Below are 18569 nucleotides of genomic sequence, written 5' to 3'. Positions count from 1 at the left end.
GATAGCCCTATTTGGTAAAAGACCAAGTCCATATTATGGCAGCTCACATAAGCAAACAGAAATGACAGTCCATCATTACTTTAAGACATGAAGACCGGTCAAACCTGAACATTTCAAGAACTTTGAAAGTTTCTTTAAGTGCAGTCGCAAAAACCATCAAGCGCTATGATGAAACTGGCTCTGATGAGGACCGACACAAGAAAGGAAGACCCAGAGTTACTTCTGCTGCAGAGGATAAGTTCATTAGAGTTACCAGCCTCAAAAATTGCATCCCAAATAAATGCTTCACAGATTTATTACAAATGTGTTATTTCATAGCTTCGATGTCTTCATTATTATTCTACAATGTAGAAAATAGTAAAAATAAAGAAAAACCCTTGAATGAGTATGTGTGTCCAAACTTTTGACTGGTACTGTATATATTTTTGTTGATGTTGGAAAAACACTCCAAACAGCCTACCCAACCGCTCGGAGGCGTCCGCATGGTCCTAAAGCACACTGTTGCCTCAGTTTGTATCACATTCAAATGACAAAACTGGGGGTGAAAGTTGTGCCCCGCGTACAATTATCTATAAGGTCCCTGAGTCTAGTAGTGAATTTCAAGCACAGATTCAACCACAAAGCCATTGAGGTTTTCCAATGCCTTGCAAAGAAGAGTACCTATTGGTAGACACTGAATATCCATTTGAGCATGGTGAAGTTATTAATTACACTTTGGATGGTATATCAATACACCCAGTCACTACAAAGATACAGGCATCCTTCCTAATTCAATTGCCGGAGAGCAAGGAAACCACTGATTACACCATGAAGCCAATGGTGACAGAGTTTAATGGCTGTGATAGGAGAAAACTGAGGATGGATCAACATCATTGTAACTACTCCACAATACTAACTTCATTGACAGAGTGAAAAGAAGGAAGCCTGTACAGAATACAAATATTCTAAAACATGCATCCTGTTTGCAACAAGGCACTAATGTAATAATGCAAAAAATGTGACAAAGCAATTCACTTTTTGTCCTGAATACAAAGTGTTATGTTTGGGGGAAATCCAATACAACACATTACTGAGTACTACTCTCCATATTTTCAAGCATAGTGATGTCTGCATCATGTTATGGGTATGCTTGACTGGGGAGTTTTTCAGGATAAAAAAGAAATTGAATGGCAATAAGCACAGGCAAAATCCTAGAGGAAAACCTGGTTCAGTCTGCTTTTCAACAGACACTGGGAGCAGAATTCACCTTTCAGCAGGAAAGTAACCAAAAACACAAGGCCAAATCTAGTTGCTTACCAATAAGACAGTGAATGTCCCTGAGTTGCTGACTTAAATCTGCATGAAAATCTATGGCAAGACCTGAAAATTGTTGTCTAGCAATCAGCAACCAATTTGACAGAGCTTGAAGGAATTTGAAAAGAATAATGGGCAAATGTTAATCCAGGTGTTGAAAGCTCTTAGAGACTTACCCAGAAAGACTCACAGCTGTGATCACTGCCAAAAGGGGATTCTAATATATTATTATAATTTTAAAAAATTGCCCTCCGGACTGCCTCAATTCGTAGGGGGCATAGACTCAACAAGGTGTCGAAAGAGTTCCACAGGAATGCTGGCCCATGTTGATTCCAATGCTTCCCACAGTTGTGTCAAGTTAGCTGGATGTCCTTTGGGTGGTGGACCTTCTTGATACGCACGGGAAACTGTTGGGCGTGAAAAACCCAGCAGCGTTGCAGTTCTTGACACAATCAAACCGGTGCGCCTGGCACCTACTACCATAACCTATTCAAAGGCACTTAAATCTTTTGTCTTTCCCATTCTCCTATTCGCCCTCTAAAGCTGTATCCACACCCATTGGATGTTGTGATCATAATACTAATAGCCATATCTAGGCACACAAGTTCCAAAGACTGGACCTAAAATACTGTATAAGCGATCATACAAGAGGTTTTGCAATGATTCTTATGTTGAAAATCTGTAAAATATAGGTTTTCTGATGTGTGTAATGAGGAACATCCTGACGCTGCACTTGAAGCATTTATGAAATTGCTTATTCCAGTTACTAAAAAGCATTCACCCATTAAGAAAATGACTGTAAAAACTGTTAAATCCCTGTGGATTGATGAGGAATTGAAAAATGGTATGGTTGAGAGGGATGAGGCAATAGTGTGCCTGGCATCTATATCAATATCAGCCATCAGACAGGGCCTGCAACTGCCTTTTGAACATAGCTTGTTTGAGTTTCCATGTGATATTAAAAATTGTAAAGGACTTGGTTTGATAAATCTGAGCAGTAGGAGCTTACTGAACTGGATTACATCAAGATCTGGTCTATGCAGAAAAATCTGACATTCTGGTATTGACTTGATCTCTTGGTGTCAGCCCCTGATCTGTTTCACCTGTCTTTGTGCTTGTCTCCATCCCCCTCCAGGTGTCGCCTATCTTCCCCATTATCCCCAGTGTATTTATAACTATGTTATCTGTGTGTCTGTTGCCAGGTTGTTTTGTCTGTCAAGCCTACCAGCGGTTTCCCCCTTGCTCCTGTCTTTTGCCATAGTTCCTGTTTTCTAGTTTTCCCGGTTTTGACCATTCTGCCTGCCCTGAGCCTGCCTGCCGTTCTGTACCTTTTCACTCTGATCTGGATTACTGACCTCTGCCTGCACTTGACCTGACATTTTGCCTGTCTCTGTTCTAGTAATAAACTTTTGTTACTTCGACACTGTCTGCATCTGGGTCTTCCCTAAAACGTGATGGTACGAACTGGCCATGACTGACCCAGCAGACTGGGACCAGCACCGCAACGCCATCTCCTCCCAAGGAGCCACCATAGGAAGGCACAAGGAGTTGCTTCATGGTCTTATGAAAAGGTTCCAGACCTTGGCCGAACGCCATGACCGAGTGTTGAACACATTGCTGGAGCAATTCCGCGGGTTGCCTGTTAGGCAGCCTACCACAATGGTAACCTCCCAGCCCCTCAGTAACCCGGCTGTTAGCGACGCCGTCTCCCTGGCCACCCTGGACCCTGGCCTTTGTGTGGCCTACCATGATTCCTGACGTCTCCCCGTTTGTCGCCACATGCATGGTCTGTGCTCAGAACAAGACTCCTTGGCAAGCTCTGGCTGGTCTCCTTCAACCTCTGCCTGTCCCTGGTCTCGCATATCCTTGGACTTTGTCAAGGGTCTCCCCCCATCTGATGGCAACACCACCATCCTGACAGTAGTGGATTGGTTTTCCAAAGCCCCACACTTCATTCCTCTCCCCAAGCTAACCTCTGCCAAAGAGACGGCCCAGCTCATGGTGCAGCACTTCTTCCGGATCCATGGACTCCCAGTAGACATGGTCTCAGACCGGGGTCCTCAGTTCTGGTCCCGGTTCTGGAAGGCATTCTGCACACTCAATTGGGTCGTCGGCCAGCCTGTCCTCCGGGTCCCACCCCCAGTCCAACGGCCAGTCGGAGCGAGCCAACCAAGACTTGGAAACAACTCTTCGCTACCCGGTCTCCGCCAACCACCCCACCTGGAGCCAGCAACTAGTGTTGGTCGAATATGCCCAGAACACTCTTCCTTGCTCTGCCACGGGTCTCTCACCCTTTGAGTGTTCCCTGGGCTATCAGCCCCCGCTCTTCCCGCAAACTTTCCAACCGGTTTATCGGCCCTTTCCCCATCTTCAAGGTCATTAGCCCCTTTGCTGTTCATCTTCTGTTGCCCCATACCCTCTGTATACATCACACTTTTCATGTGTCTAAAATCAAACCCATGTCTCACAGCCCTATGTCTCCTGTTTCCGTTTTACCTGCCCCTGTTCTAGTAATAAACTTTTGTTACTTCGACACTGTCTGCATCTGGGTCTTCCCTAAAACGTGATACTGGGGATATTCTGGACTGATATTCATAGTGGTGAGGGTTATCATGTGTTCAGAGGAGTGACCAATTTTATTAAAAATAATTTGTGTCTTTACTGAAATCCATTTCCCTTGCCCAAAATGTTTAGCTACTATCTTTAAGCCTTTGTCTGGGGAAAAATGTATCCATAACTGTTATAGACGTCTACGTCCTCCCTTGGCTAACTAGTTTGTTTTCTTTTACTAAGTCAGAAGTTAGTAAAAGTGACCTAAATTCTGATTAGTCGAAAGCCTGCATTTCCTATCTAAAAAAACGTGTAATGATCTGAACCTAACCCAGCTGGTGACTAAGCCTACACGGCCCAACAATAGACTAGAGATCCTTCAAAGTCAACTTTGATCTTATTTGAACAAATACAACAGAGAAACTGGTGTCTTTGCCCAAGACATCAGTGACCATTGCACAGTTGTTTGTGTTAGAGATGTGAGAATACAAAAATCGAAGCCACATGTCATCACAAAGAGGATCTTTAAAAACTTCAGTGAACAGGCTTTATTTTTACATGATCTTTATTTTAATGACATTGATTGTATTTCAGCGATCACTGAACCTGATTTAGCTTTGAGCCTCTTTGCAGATGTATTCAATACTATTGTGGCTAATCAATATTGTAGCTGATCGATTGCCTGGTACACTCCGGAATTATCAAAATTCATTAGAGATTATACTTAGGTCAAGGCCAGGAACACAGGCTTAGGCCTAGACTGGCCAGCTTTAAAGCAACAGAGGAATCATTGTGAAAACCCATCAGAAAAGCTAAATCTGATAATTAAGTAACCACTCTTTAAGATTGTATTGGGAACCCGGCTAAATTCTGGAAAACTGTCAAATCCCTGACGGGTTCTACTTCTTCTTCTCTGCCACAATAAATTAATTCAGACACTGGCCTCATTACGGGAAAAAATGCCATCATTGATACATTTAATTTCAGTGTGCTATCGCTTTGAAAGAACTTCTAAACCTATTCACAATGATATTGGGTTGTATGCTGATTATTGGGCTGTGAAACTTGCTGAATGACCAGAGAAATGATAGTCAAAGCTTTTCTTTTAGGCTATTTACAGAAAAAAAGTCCTGGATGCTTTGCTAGCAATAGACAACAAGAAATCCACAGGGGCCGACCAACTGGATGCTGGTCTGCTTAAGTGCGGACTAAATATTTGAAAAGTATGGAAATCAGCTCTTGTGCTGCTTCTCCATTTGGGCGTGGATAGTAGTGATCTTAATGATTATCGCCCCATTTCAAGGCTTCCTTGTCTAGCTAAGATTCTCGAATCCTTGGTAAATGTACAATTTTGCTCTTTTTATCTGAGAAATGCATTTTGAATGTAAACCAATCAGTGTTTAGGCCTGGGCATAGCACTATTGCAGCAACAACTTTAGTTGTTAATGATCTTGTAAATGCTTTAGACACTCAAATTAAATGTGGATGATACTATTATGTATGCTATTGACCAACTGTTGATATGGCTGTGTCAAAACTACAGTCAGATGTTAAAGCTATGCAGGAATCCCTTGATTATTTTTTGCTTAATACAGGTAAAACAAAATACAGTACACGTTGTTTTCAAACTCCCATAATAATTAATCGGATGAACTACATGTTGACTCATTAGATGGTTCTCCAATCGAACGTGTGCTCGCATATAAATACATTTAAAACACATATAGATGAGTTGGTTAAGAAGCTAAGATTTAAAGTTGGCTTTTTCTACAGAAACAGATCGTGCCTTTCTCTAAGCAGTAGGAGGCATATTATTTAGTCAACCTTTTAACTGTTCTTGATTATGGTGATATTATTTATCGACGAGCAGCTGCTACTACTCTTAAACCTTTGGATGCCGTCTACCATAGTGCCCTTCGTTTTGTTACAGGTGACAGTTTTGATACTCATCACTGCATCCTGTATCCAAAGGTTGGCTGGACTTCTCTAAAGACCCGTAGATCTCTACATTACTCCCTTTTTGTTTACAAGGCCCTACTTCATAAAATTGTCTTATCTAACTTTGCTGTTGAAGTATAGACACCTGAGTTTACAGGATTGTTTAACTCTTGAGGTTCCTCAGGTCTCCACGGAGCTAGGTAAATCTGCTTTTAGTTTTAATGCTGGAACAAAATTCAAAATTAATTTCATCTTGATGTTCTAGTGCCATTCGAGCAATTTAAAGTAATGATTGGGAACTTATTTGTGGAAGAATGTAACAGTTTTCCTGGGTGATTTGTAATGTTTTATTTGTGCTTCCCATAACTGCATTTTATTGTAAAAGAAACCTAGGTCTCAATATGTTTTCCCTGTTATAATATACGCAAATAATAATAATAAATACAGAAACCAGGAACCCTCTCTCTATATGTACACAGAGTATCTAATGGGAATCCGGAATAATACAAATGGCACACATACACAATCCATGTCTCAATTGTCTCGAGGCTTAAAAATCCTTCTTTAACCTTTCTCCTCCCATTAATCTCCACTGATTGAACAGATCATAGCTTTCACCTGGATTCACCATGTCAGTCTGTCATGTAAAGAAAAGGTGTTCCTAATGTTTTGCACACTCAGTGTATATACATTTTTTTTTTTTTTTTTACAAATGTTAGAATTTTTCTTACACTGACAGAGTATTTTAATCCCACTTTGTAACATAACAAAATGTGGAAAAAGTCAAGCGGTGTGAATACTTTCTGAAGGCACTGTAGTTACACAATAATTCAATTGTCAATATCAGCATGTGAAGTAGCTAATTAGCTGTAAAATTGCCTAAACAAAGTGCATCAATTTAGGAGTCTACAATCTCACCATGTTCAACCTGCAGATCGATGTGCCTTGACTGAAGAGGCAGACAAATGGCAGAAATATGGTGGACCCTCTTTTAAATTACATATTTCTCGAGGTAGGAATTTCGCAAAAATAAGATCAATGCCTCATTCGAGAGAAGACAACCTCCTGCGTAATGACATCGGCCAGGATTGAAATTTGACATGTATATGATAGACATTTTTGCGTTCTAAAAGTTTTATTCCTATTAACTTCCAGTGTAGTGAGAGCGGCTTTATTGCAACGCCATGTCATACTGGCCAAATTTCTGCCTGCTTGAACGGCAATAGCTCAGATACACATGAAAACATGAAATTACCCCCTTGAATTGGTAGAACGTCGCTCAGAGAAGAACAAAAGCAACATAACATTCAAAATGGGTGAATCTTTCCTTTAAGCTGGAGACCATGGTATTTCTGACCTGTAAAGCTTCTTGGATGTTCCTGTTGTAATCAATGATTTCAGTGGCTCCTTGGTCACCTTTCTGCCCAGGGGGTCCCTGCGTGTGTATAACATTTAGATGTTAATTAAAATCCAAGTTCAATATAAGTAAACACCAATACAATATTTTAAAGGCATAGTTTACTCAAAACAATCTTTAGTATTTAGAGCATTTGTCCACCATTAATACAATCCCCAAAACTATTTGCATGTCAAAAAACAGATCACAGTTTTGAAGGTGCTCTATTTGGAAATAAATGACTGCACATTTTTTTTTAGGATTGTATTATATTTTGTTCATACAGTGGGGAGAACAAGTATTTGATACACTGCCGATTTTGCAGGTTTTCCTACTTACAAAGCATGTAGAGGTCTGTCATTTTTATCATAGGTACACTTCAACTGTGAGAGACGGAATCTAAAACAAAAATCCAGAAAAATCACATTGTATGATTTTTAATTAAATAATTAGCATTTTATTGCATGACATAAGTATTTGATACATCAGAAAAGCAGAACTTAATATTTGGTACAGAAACATTTGTTTGCAATTACAGAGATCATACGTTTCCTGTAGTTCTTGACCAGGTTTGCACACACTGCAGCAGGGATTTTGGCCCACTCCTCCATACAGACCTTCTCCAGATCCTTCAGGTTTCGGGGCTATTGCTGGGCAATACGGACTTTCAGCTCCCTCCAAAGAGTTTCTATTGGGTTCAGGTCTGGAGACTGGCTAGGCCACTCCAGGACCTTGAGATGCTTTTTACGGAGCCACTCCTTAGTTGCCCTGGCTGTGTGTTTCTTCAATGCTCTTACTGAGGGAAGGAGGTTGTTGGCCAAGATCTCACGATACATGGCCCCATCCATCCTCCCCTCAATACGGTGCAGTCGTCCTGTCCCCTTTGCAGAAAAGCATCCACAAAGAATGATGTTTCCACCTCCATGCTTCATGGTTGGGATGGTGTTCTTGGGGTTGTACTCATCCTTCTTCCTCCAAACATGCGAGTGGAGTTTAGACCAAAAAGCTCTATTTGTCTCATCAGACCACATGACCTTCTCCCATTCCTCCTCTGGATCATCCAGATGGTCATTGGCAAACTTCAGACAGGCCTGGACATATGCTGGATTGAGCACGGGGACCTTGCGTGCGCTGCAGGATTTTAATCCATGACGGCGTAGTGTGTTACTAATGGTTTTCTTTGAGACTGTGGTCCCAGCTCTCTTCAGGTCATTGACCAGGTCCTGCCGTGTAGTTCTGGGCTGATCCCTCACCTTCCTCATGATCATTGATGCCCCACGAGGTGAGATCTTGCATGGAGCCCCAGACTGAGGGTGATTGACCGTCATCTTGAACTTCTTCCATTTTCTAATAATTGCGCCAACAGTTGTTGCCTTCTCACCAAGCTGCTTGCCTATTGTCCTGTAGCCCATCCCAGCCTTATACAGGTCTACAATTTTATCCCTGATGTCCTTACACAGCTCTCTGGTCTTGGCCATTGTGGAGAGGTTGGAGTCTTTTTGATTGAGTGTGTGGACAGGTGTCTTTTATACAGGTAACGAGTTCAAACAGGTGCAGTTAATAGAGGTGATGAGTGGAGAACAGGAGGGCTTCTTAAAGAAAAACTAACAGGTCTGTGAGAGCTGGAATTCTTACTGGTTGGTAGGTGATCAAATACTTGTGTCATGCAATAAAATGCAAATTATTTACTTAAAAATCATACAATGTGATTTTCTGGATTTTTGTTTTAGATTCCGTCTCTCACAGTTGAAGTGTACCTATGATAAAAATTACAGACCTCTACATGCTTTGTAAGTAGGAAAACCTGCAAAATCGGCAGTGTATCAAATACTTGTTCTCCCCACTGTATGTGACTTATATGAACAAAATTCAAAACATATTGTTTTGAGTGAACTATCCCTTTAAATTAGACATTTGGCTGCTCTGAAGCCAAAAATAAGGAAATTCACATGAGCAACACAAGGCCTAAATTCATGCACTACCAACATTTTCCAGCACACAGCTCTTACCTACTACAGTAGCTATATTATGCTTTTGACAATAGGCCTATATAGTTATCAGGTGCCTGCCTAATTACTGTATTTTCTTTAGGATAATACCAGGATGCTTCTTAGGTTGACAGAGGTAATAATTGAATATCAAAAGGATTATTTTAAACATGTATTTGATCTCCTCAACTTAATGAAATTCATCTCAGAGGATTTGCATAGTGGAGTTTAGCATTATATTTCCCCACAGCTTGTTTAATTTAATTGCATAGTTCAAACAAGTTTGTGCCCATGGATTTAAGTCTGCAGTAATAGAAACAGATGACAAATCATCTTTTGTACTCTTTATCGAAACATTGACACCTCTGATGGTTAAATCAGTCAGAGCAGGATATGGGTATAGTAGATAATGTAATACACATACAATATCATTAGTGCCACTAGTGCAACACTCCCCTCTGGTGGATACTAGGCTTTTAGTCCCAAGTTTCATTGACTATGCACAAGGGGGAAGAGCTACTCAAAAAGTGCATTGTTCATTGTTTTTGTATACAAAGTTGTGTGTAATAGAAATGTTCTCAATATGACATATGAGGATGAACAATGTCCTCTAGTGTTTATTGAGTATTAAGTGCCCTACTAGTAACAAGTGCAACAAGTGTAACTTTACTGATATATTATGTTGTTGTTTTTTTACATTCTGTTGAGTGCACTCACCCTTGGTCCCATAGAGCCCAGGTCTCCCTTGTCTCCTGTCTCTCCCTGAGTTAGTAAGAAAAGGCTGTAAGATGTAGGAACATGCATGGAGTACATTAATTTATCACAAACAGACCTACAGTGTCTTAAAACAGAGTAGAATAATACATGATCCATTTGCTGACAATGCCATTTGTTTTATTTTCCCCATAAAACATTTACTCATTGGGAATGTTGCAGTGTGCGCTTTGTAATTGCTCTCAAGAGTGATTCCTCAATATATCAGTGTTGGCCAATCATCATCAGCCATAGCGGAACTGTAGATATGTCATAAAAAATACAAATAATCAGGTGTCATGCACTGACCTTTGAACCTCTAGGGCCTGGGTTCCCTGCCTCTCCTGGCCCTCCCTGCAGGAGAGGTAGACAGACAAGGCGCATCAGGAGAGTAGTAAGTCACCACATGACCCCTCAGTATGAGCAAACACTTTTGATTGTAAGACAGGGCCATACTACAAATAGGCATTTGTATGACTAAGCATCTTACATGCTGTGACTTAAAACATTTTCCAGTCCACATAAGAGAGGAATATCATATTAAAGCAAAGGTGGCACGGAAGGGTAACCATAATTATATTGTTGATTAAGTGTTTTATGTTTGCTTCATCAACTCTAACGGCCTTTTGGCATAATAAGAAATCCAATCAAAATGTGTTTATTTGAACTCCAGTCCCTGCAAATGTCACTCTACACATTTTGGACGAATTTTCTATTTAATTGTTTCAGATTATGTTTCAGATTATTTTGTGCCCAATAGAAATGAATGGTAAATAATGTATTGTGTCATTTTGGAGTTGTTTGTATTGTTTCTAAACATTGATGATTATGCATAATCCTGAATGAAATGTGAAAAACTGAGTGAGAAAGTTACAGAAGCACAAATATCATACAAAAAATGTTAATCTACCCTGTTATTGTAATGGTGAGAGGTTAACATGTCTTGTGGGTAGTCATTGCGTGCTGTGAATATAGGACCAAATACTACTAATACACATACAGTAAAATAGTGGGCCTATGGTGGGACTATAGTCCCACCACCTAAAATGGTGGGACTATGTTCAAAAAGTGCTGTAATTTCTAAACTGTTCAACCTCAAAGTATCATTTCAATTCCAAAGTGCTGGAGTACAGAATCAAAACAACAAAAAATGTGTCACTGTCCCAATACTTCAGGAGCTCACTGTACAAAACTGCACAGACTGCACTGCCCCTTTAAGCCAATGTTCTGAATGCATACAAAGCAGAATATGTTCCTTGATCAATGTGTAATATAAGGAAGGCCTCTACCGTTGATCAAAGTTTGCAAAAACCTTAATTTACTGAATCTTTCTAGTTTATCAGAACCTTCCTAGTCTTCGGTGAAGTCAAGGCTTGCTTCACCTTGGATGTTTGGAAACATAAAAGCCACTAGAGAGCAGCAAATGCTGTACCAATGATCGAAAAGGTAGAGCTTAGAATGTTAGATAAAGAACATGCACTTGCTTGAATCACTTGCTCAAATCACATCACTGAATGGTCTCTCTCTCTTGTGTCCCAGGCCAGCCCCCCAAACACCTACCTTTTGACCGGCCTGTCCAGGCTCGCCCCGCTCTCCCTTGCCTGGTGGGCCAAGTTCCCCTCGCTCGCCCTACAGACAGAAGAGAAGAAAGACACTTTCAGGGACTGTGGCCTGGAGGACTCTCTCTCTGGCCCCTTTAGCCATGGATGGAATGCCCATCTCATCATTACATGAACGCACTTGTCTGAGAGGTCAACCAAACTGAGATGCTTGCATTAATAATTATTTTCAGCTTGGAGGGTTGGCCAATCTTCAGGTTTCAGGATTCCATGTGTAAAAATGAATGTTGAGTCAAGCAACAAACTGTATCTCCTACTACAGTGGTTCCCAACCTTTTTCGGTTACTGTACCACCAACTGAATTAAAGTAACTAACTTTGGCCTTCCGGATAGCCTGAATGCAACTATTTCTCATTTGCCTGAACGAGAGCCTGTCAGCCTGAGTATGCATGTGCCGAGCCCTTCGCCAAATGAAATTCTTGAGGTGGAGTAACTCTGCAAGATCACGGCCGCATGGGCTGTAGTCCGTGGAAAAAAGCAATCATGGGGTCGATTTGTCCTGGTTTCCATTCTTGCCATTGAGTAGGTTTTAACATTCAGTCTCTCTAGTATGGGTATAGGCCTGGTCAATGACACTCTTATCATACCCACATTGCACGAACCTGGCACACATATCATTAGCTTTGCGCTCAAAATCTATTTCAGTAGTACAGTTAAGCCAGAGTAACTGCCTCAAATTAGTCCTTTTGGAAGTTTTTCTTGGTAAGGCCTTTTGTTAGGTCTCCTAAAGTTTACTAAGTTATACATGACCATGACAATGACAGTGATAGATCTGACTGTCATTTTATTTACCTTGTCACAGCATTCTCGGATAACCCTCCTTTAACAACCCACAGTCTGTTTGTGTTAGCCATCCACTCACACGCTATTGTATATGCAAGACATACATGGTTTATGACCCATATTTGACTGTTATTGATCAAATTGAAACGTACCTTGGTTCCTGGTAGTCCTGGGAGCCCCGGTTCTCCCTGAGGTCCTAGGAATCCAGGCTCACCCTGTAATCAGGAAGGAGATAAAAGATGTATCATAAAATAGCTAATTTACTCTGTTATTCTTTTTTATTTCAACAAATAATATTTTGTAAAGGGTTGAGTAAATGAGGTACACAGGTACTCATGGGAGCACACACACACATACTCCTCTTGGAATTCAACTCAAGGGCAGTCTAAGCAAGCCCTAACTTAAGTGTATTTAGCTTAACTGTATATACTGTACAGTTGAAGTCGGAAGATTACATAATGGAGTAATTTAAACTCGTTTTTCAACCACTCCACAAATTTCTTGTTAACAAACTATAGCTTTGGCAAGTCGGTTAGGACATCTACTTTGTGCATGACAGAAGTAATTTTTCCAACAATTGTTTAACAGACAGATTATTTCACTTATAATTCACTGTATCACAATTCCAGTGGGTCAGAAGTTTACATACACTAAGTTGACTGTGCCTTTAAACAGCTTGGAAAATTCCACAAAATGATGTCATGGCTTTAGAAGCTTCTGATAGGCTAATTGACATCCTTTGAGTCAATTGGAGGTGTACTTGTGGATGTATTTCAAGGCCTACCTTCAAACTCAGTGCCTCTTCGCTTGACATCATGGGAAAATCAAAAGAAATCAGCCAAGACCTCAGAAAAAAAATTGTAGACCTCCACAAGTCTGGTTCATCCTTGGGAGCAATTTCCAAACGCCTGAAGGTACAACGTTAATTTGTACAAACAATAGTACGCAAGTATAAACACCATGGGACCACGCAGCCATCATACCGCTCAGGAAGGAGATGCGTTCTGTCTCCTAGAGATGAACATACCTTGGTGTGAAAAGTGCAAATCAATCCCAGAACAACAGTAAAGGACCTTGTGAAGATGCTGGAGGAAACAGGTACAAAACGATCTATATCCACAGTAAAACGAGTCCTATATCGACATAACCTGAAAGGCCGCTCAGCAAGGAAGAAGCCACTACTCCAAAACCGCCATAAAAAAGCTATGGTTTGCAACTGCACATAGGGACAAAGATCATACTTTTTGGAGAAATATCCTCTGGTTTGATGAAACAAAAATAGAACTGTTTGGCCATAATGACCATCGTTATGTTTGGAGGAAAAAGGGGGAGGCTTGCAAGCCAAAGAACACCATCCCAACCGTGAAGCACGGGGGTGGCAGCATCATGTTGTGGGGGTGCTTTGCTGCAGGGAGGACTGGTGCACTTCACAAAATAGATGGCCTCACGAGGTAGGAAAATTACGTGGATATATTGAAGCAACATCTCAAGACATCAGTCAGGAAGTTAAAGCTTGGTCGCAAATGGGTCTTCCAAATGGACAATGACCCCAAGTATACTTCCAAAGTTGTGGCAAAATGGCTTAAGGACAACAAAGTCAAGGTATTGGAGTGGCCATCACAAAGCCCTGACCTCAATCCTATAGAAAATTTCTTGGCAGAACTGAAAAAGTGTGTACGTGCAAGGAGGCCTACAAACCTGACTCAGTTACACCAGCTCTGTCTGGAGGAATGGGCCAAAATTAACCCAACTTATTGTGGGAAGGTTGTGGAAGGCTACACAAAACGTTTGACCCAAGTTAAACAATTTAAAGGCAATGCTACCAAATACTAATTGAGTTTATGTAAACTTCTGACCCACTGGAAATGTGATGAAAGAAATAAAAGCTGAAATAAATAATTCTCTCTGCTATTATTCTGACATTTCACATTCTTAAAATAAAGTGGTGATCCTATCTGACCTAAGAAAGTGAATTTTTACAAGGATTAAATGTCAGGAATTGTGAAAAACTGAGTTTAAATGTATTTGGCTAAGGTGTATGTGTAAACTTCCGACTTCAACTGTAAGTAACATATTAACATATATCTCATCAATATCCGTCAGTTAAAACTATAGATATCAGCCCATGATGGGCTGTGTCTCAATCCACCGCATCAATCCACCGCATCCACGACAAGCAGACTTGTCGGCCTTCTGCATCTGAAGTGGAATGTGGCTGAGCTACATCGTTGTTTGTCAGACCATGAGACATCCCAAAAATCGGTCTTCTCATAAAAACGTCTCCAGCGTCCGAATGGTTTGGTCTACAAACTATTATGACCACTCTGGAATGGGGAGACTCTCACTCTCCTTTTAGCTCTAGTCTGAAGGTAACTAGTTTGAAAGGTAACACATATAAACAAATTAAAGTATGGAGGTACTGTAGTTTTGTGCCAACAAAAATAAGGGGTTAAATATGTCTTATATCTCCTATATGTAGGACAGAGACTTCAAAACCTTATTCCTTATGATTTTTGTAGTCTTTTTTTGCCATTGATGAATGTGCCCCACAGTGCTTGTTAAGTTCAACCAATACCATACTTTAGAGAAGTTATATATTTTTAAGTTGTAGGAGAACATTTGAGTATTACATTAGTAATGTCACAATGTCGACTGAAGGTGGCACCTCTCCTCGTTCGGGCGGCACTCGGCGGTCGTCATCGCCGGCCTACTAGCTGCCACCGATCCGCTTTTCATTTGTCTTTTGGTGAGGTCTGGTTTATGTGTGCACCTGTATTGTGTTAGATCGTTAGTGGGGGGGGTTATTTAGTCTCTCTGTTTAGGTTTGGGGATTGTGCGGGATTTTTTTTGTCTGGTGTGGTTAGGTTGGGGTTTTAGGCATTTCCCTCTGCATTTTTGTGTAGTAAGGCCACGAGTTTTAGGGCTGCGCCCCTACTCTGCTTTTCGGGCTCTTACTGTGTTGTATTTTCACCCTGACTTACATGTTGTTGGCAGTTTGGACTATTGCCTATTAAAACGTGTGTTCACGGATCTTGGTCTCCTGCGCCTGACTTCACCCCTCCTGCTGCTTTGAGTTCCCTGACAGAATCCCGCACCACAGAATGGAGTCAGCAGGAGCTGAAGCGCCAACCCCGTCCATGGAGGAATGGGTTGCCCAACACTCCACCATCCTCCATCATCTGGGCACCGCCATGGACCAGGTGTTGGCGCGTTTGGAGAGCTGGGAGAGAAGCCCTCCCTCCCCCACTAATGCGGCTGCTCAACAGCCTGCGCCGCTACCAGCGCCGACAGTACCCAGCCCCAGTGGGGTTAAACTCGCGCCCCCCGAGGGAGTACGATGGGACGGCTGCTGGGTGTAAGGGGTTCCTACTCCAGCTGGAGCTGTACCTAGCGACCGTTCGCCCCCTCCCTCGGGAGAGGAGAGCGTCAGCGTCCTCGTCTCTTGTCTCACGGGTTGAGCCCTGGAATGGGCCAACGCCATTTGGGACAGTCCGGACTCGGCCAGGGACCACTACCCGGAGTTCACCCGCCGCTTCCGTGCTGTATTCTATCATCCACCGGAGGGTGAAGCGGCGGGTGAACGATTGTTCCACCTGAGACAAGAGACGAGGAGCGCGCAGGACTTTGCGTTGGAGTTCCAGACCCTGGCCGCTGGAGCGGGGTGGAATGAGAGGGCCCTGATTGATCACTACTGCTGTAGTCTGAGGGAGGACGTCCACCGGGAGCTAGCATGTCGGGATACCACCATCACCCTGGACCAGCTCATTGATCTGTCCATCAGACTGGACAACCTACTGGCCGCCCGCGGGCGTCCGAACTGGGCCCTGTTCATTCCACCTCCCAGCCTTCCTGCTCTAACGCCCATGGAGATAGGGGTGGCTGCAGCCAGGAAGACTGGAGGGGGAGCCTTCTCCCACTGTGGTCGCAGAGGGCACACTGCCGACCGGTGCTGGAGAAGCTCGTCCGGGAGTCCAGAGGGCAGGCAGAGCACTCCTTCGACATCTCAGGTGAGTCAGCACCACCCTCACCCAGAGCCCCCTGTCGGCCATTTGCATGCGTTAGTTTCCTTTCCTGAGTTTTCCCCTCACTCCCAGCTTAAGGCACTAGTCGATTCAGGTGCGGCGGGGAGTTTTATGGACCGTGGGGTCGCCACTAAGTTAGGGATTTCCCTGGTTCAGCTGGACCAACCCTTCCCCGTGCACGCCTTAGGCAGTCGACCACTTGGGTCGGGGCTGGTCAGGGAGGTCACTGTGCCACTGGTCATGGTAATGTGGGGGGGTCATGAGGAGTGTATAAGTCTCTTCCTCATTGATTCCCTGGCGTTTCCGGTGGTACTAGGGATCCCCTGGCTGGCCAATCACAATCCTAAGATTTCGTGGAGACAGAGGGCTCTTAAGGGGTGGTCAAAGGAGTGCTCGGGCAGGTGTATAGGGGTTTCCATCGGTGCGACTATGGTGGAGTGTCCAGACCAAGTCTCTACCGTGCACATTCCCTCAGAGTATGCTGATTTGGCTGTCGCCTTCAGTAAAATGAAGGCGACTCAATTACCACCTCATCGACGAGGAGATTGTGCGATAAACCTCCAGGTTGACGCTGCGCTTCCCAGGAGTCACGTGTATCCCCTGTCTCAGGAGGAGACAGTGGCTATGGAGACATACGTCACTGAGTCCTTGAGGCAGGGATACATTCGGCCATCCAAATCACCTGTCTCCTCGAGCTTCTTTTTTGTGAAGAAGAAGGAGGGGGGTTTGCGTCCGTGCATTGACTATAGAGGTCTAAATTCCATCACGGTGGGTTTCAGTTACCCGCTACCTCTCATCGTCATGGCGGTGGAGCCATTTCACGGGGCGCACTTCTTCACAAAACTGGATCTCAGGAGCGCGTACAATTTGGTGCGTATCCGAGAGGGGGACGAGTGGAAAACCGCATTTAGTACCACATCTGGCCATTATGAGTATCTCATCATGCTGTATGGGTTGAAGAATGCTCCAGCCGTCTTCCAATCCTTTGTGGACAAGATTCTCCGGGACCTGCTCGGTCAGGGTGTGGTGGTGTACATCGATAACATTCTGATCTACTCCGCCACATGCGCCACGCATGTGTCTCTAGTGCGCAAAGTGCTTGGGAGACTGTTGGAGCATGACCTGTACGTCAAGGCCGAGAAATGTGAGTTCTCCAAACCAGCCGTCTCTTTTCTGGGGTATCACATTTCCACATCCGGGGTGGTGATGGAATGTGACCGCATTTCGGCCGTGCGTAATTGGCCGACTCCCACCACGGTGAAGGAGGTGCAGCGGTTCTTGGGGTTTGCCAATTACTACCGGAGGTTTATCCGGGGCTTTGGGCAGGTGGCGGCTCTCATTACCTCACTGATGAAGGGGGGTCGGTGCGGTTGCGGTGGTTGGCGGAGGCGGACAGGGCTTTTAGTCGGCTGAAGGCTCTGTTTAGCGATGCTCCAGTGCTGGCGGATCCGGATCCCTCTTTGCCATTCATAGTGGAGGTGGACGCGTACGAGGCTGGGGTGGGAGCCGTGCTGTCACAGCGCTCAGGGGCGCCCCTGAAGCTTCGCCCCTGTGCTTTCTTTTCTAAGAAGCTGAGTCCGGCGGAGCGTAACTATGATGTGGGGGACAGGGAGTTGCTGGCTGTGGTAAGGGCCTTGAAGGTGTGGAGACATTGGCTTGAGGGGGCGCGCCACCCTTTTCTCATCTGGACTGATCACCGTAATCTGGAGTACATTCAGGCGGCGAGGAGACTGAACCCTCGTCAAGCCAGGTGGGCGATGTTCTTTACGAGATTCCAGTTCACGATCTCGTACATACCAGGTTCCCGGAACACTAAGGCCGACGCACTGTCTCGTCTCCACGACACTGAGGAACGGTCCACCGATCCCACTCCCATACTTCCAGCCTCCTGCCTGGTGGTCTGGGTGGTCTGGGAGGTGGATACGGACATCGAGCGGGCGCTGCAGTCAGAACCTACTCCCCCTCAATGTCCCGTGGGTCGGAAGTATGTCCCGCTCGGTGTCCGTGATCGGTTGATTCAGTGGGCGCACACGCTACCCTCCTCGGGTCATCCAGGGATTGAGCGGACGGTGCGGGGTCTTAGTGGGAAGTACTGGTGGCCCACATTGGTGAAGGACGTGAGGCTCTATGTCTCCTCCTGTTCGGTGTGCGCCCAGTGTAAGGCTCCTAGACACCTGCCTAGAGGGAAATTACAGCCCCTCCCCGTTCCACAGCAACCATGGTCCCA

General features: G+C 43.8%; 1 protein-coding gene across 17 annotated transcripts in view; it reads right to left on the bottom strand.

Annotated features, from left to right (window-relative positions):
- Nucleotides 1-18569, bottom strand: part of col25a1 (collagen type XXV alpha 1 chain) — a 456448-nt gene that overhangs the window by 35817 nt on the left and 402062 nt on the right. For all 17 annotated transcript variants that reach the window (XR_001322145.2, XR_006760436.1, XR_006760437.1 and 14 more), the window contains 5 exons: nucleotides 12473-12535; nucleotides 11479-11547; nucleotides 10228-10272; nucleotides 9883-9927; nucleotides 7139-7216 (listed from right to left, as the gene is read on the bottom strand). Coding sequence is in view for 13 of the 17 variants with exons in the window: in XM_045701252.1 (XP_045557208.1) it covers nucleotides 7139-7216; nucleotides 9883-9927; nucleotides 10228-10272; nucleotides 11479-11547; nucleotides 12473-12535 (300 nt within the window). In the remaining 4 variants the exon portion in view is untranslated. The remainder of the gene's footprint in view (nucleotides 1-7138; nucleotides 7217-9882; nucleotides 9928-10227; nucleotides 10273-11478; nucleotides 11548-12472; nucleotides 12536-18569) is intronic.

This window comes from Salmo salar, chromosome ssa18 (assembly GCF_905237065.1).
Source record: "Salmo salar chromosome ssa18, Ssal_v3.1, whole genome shotgun sequence".
NCBI lineage: Eukaryota > Metazoa > Chordata > Actinopteri > Salmoniformes > Salmonidae > Salmo > Salmo salar.
The sequence above is the reverse complement of the archived record's forward strand: the minus strand, read 5'-3'. Positions and strand labels throughout refer to the sequence as shown.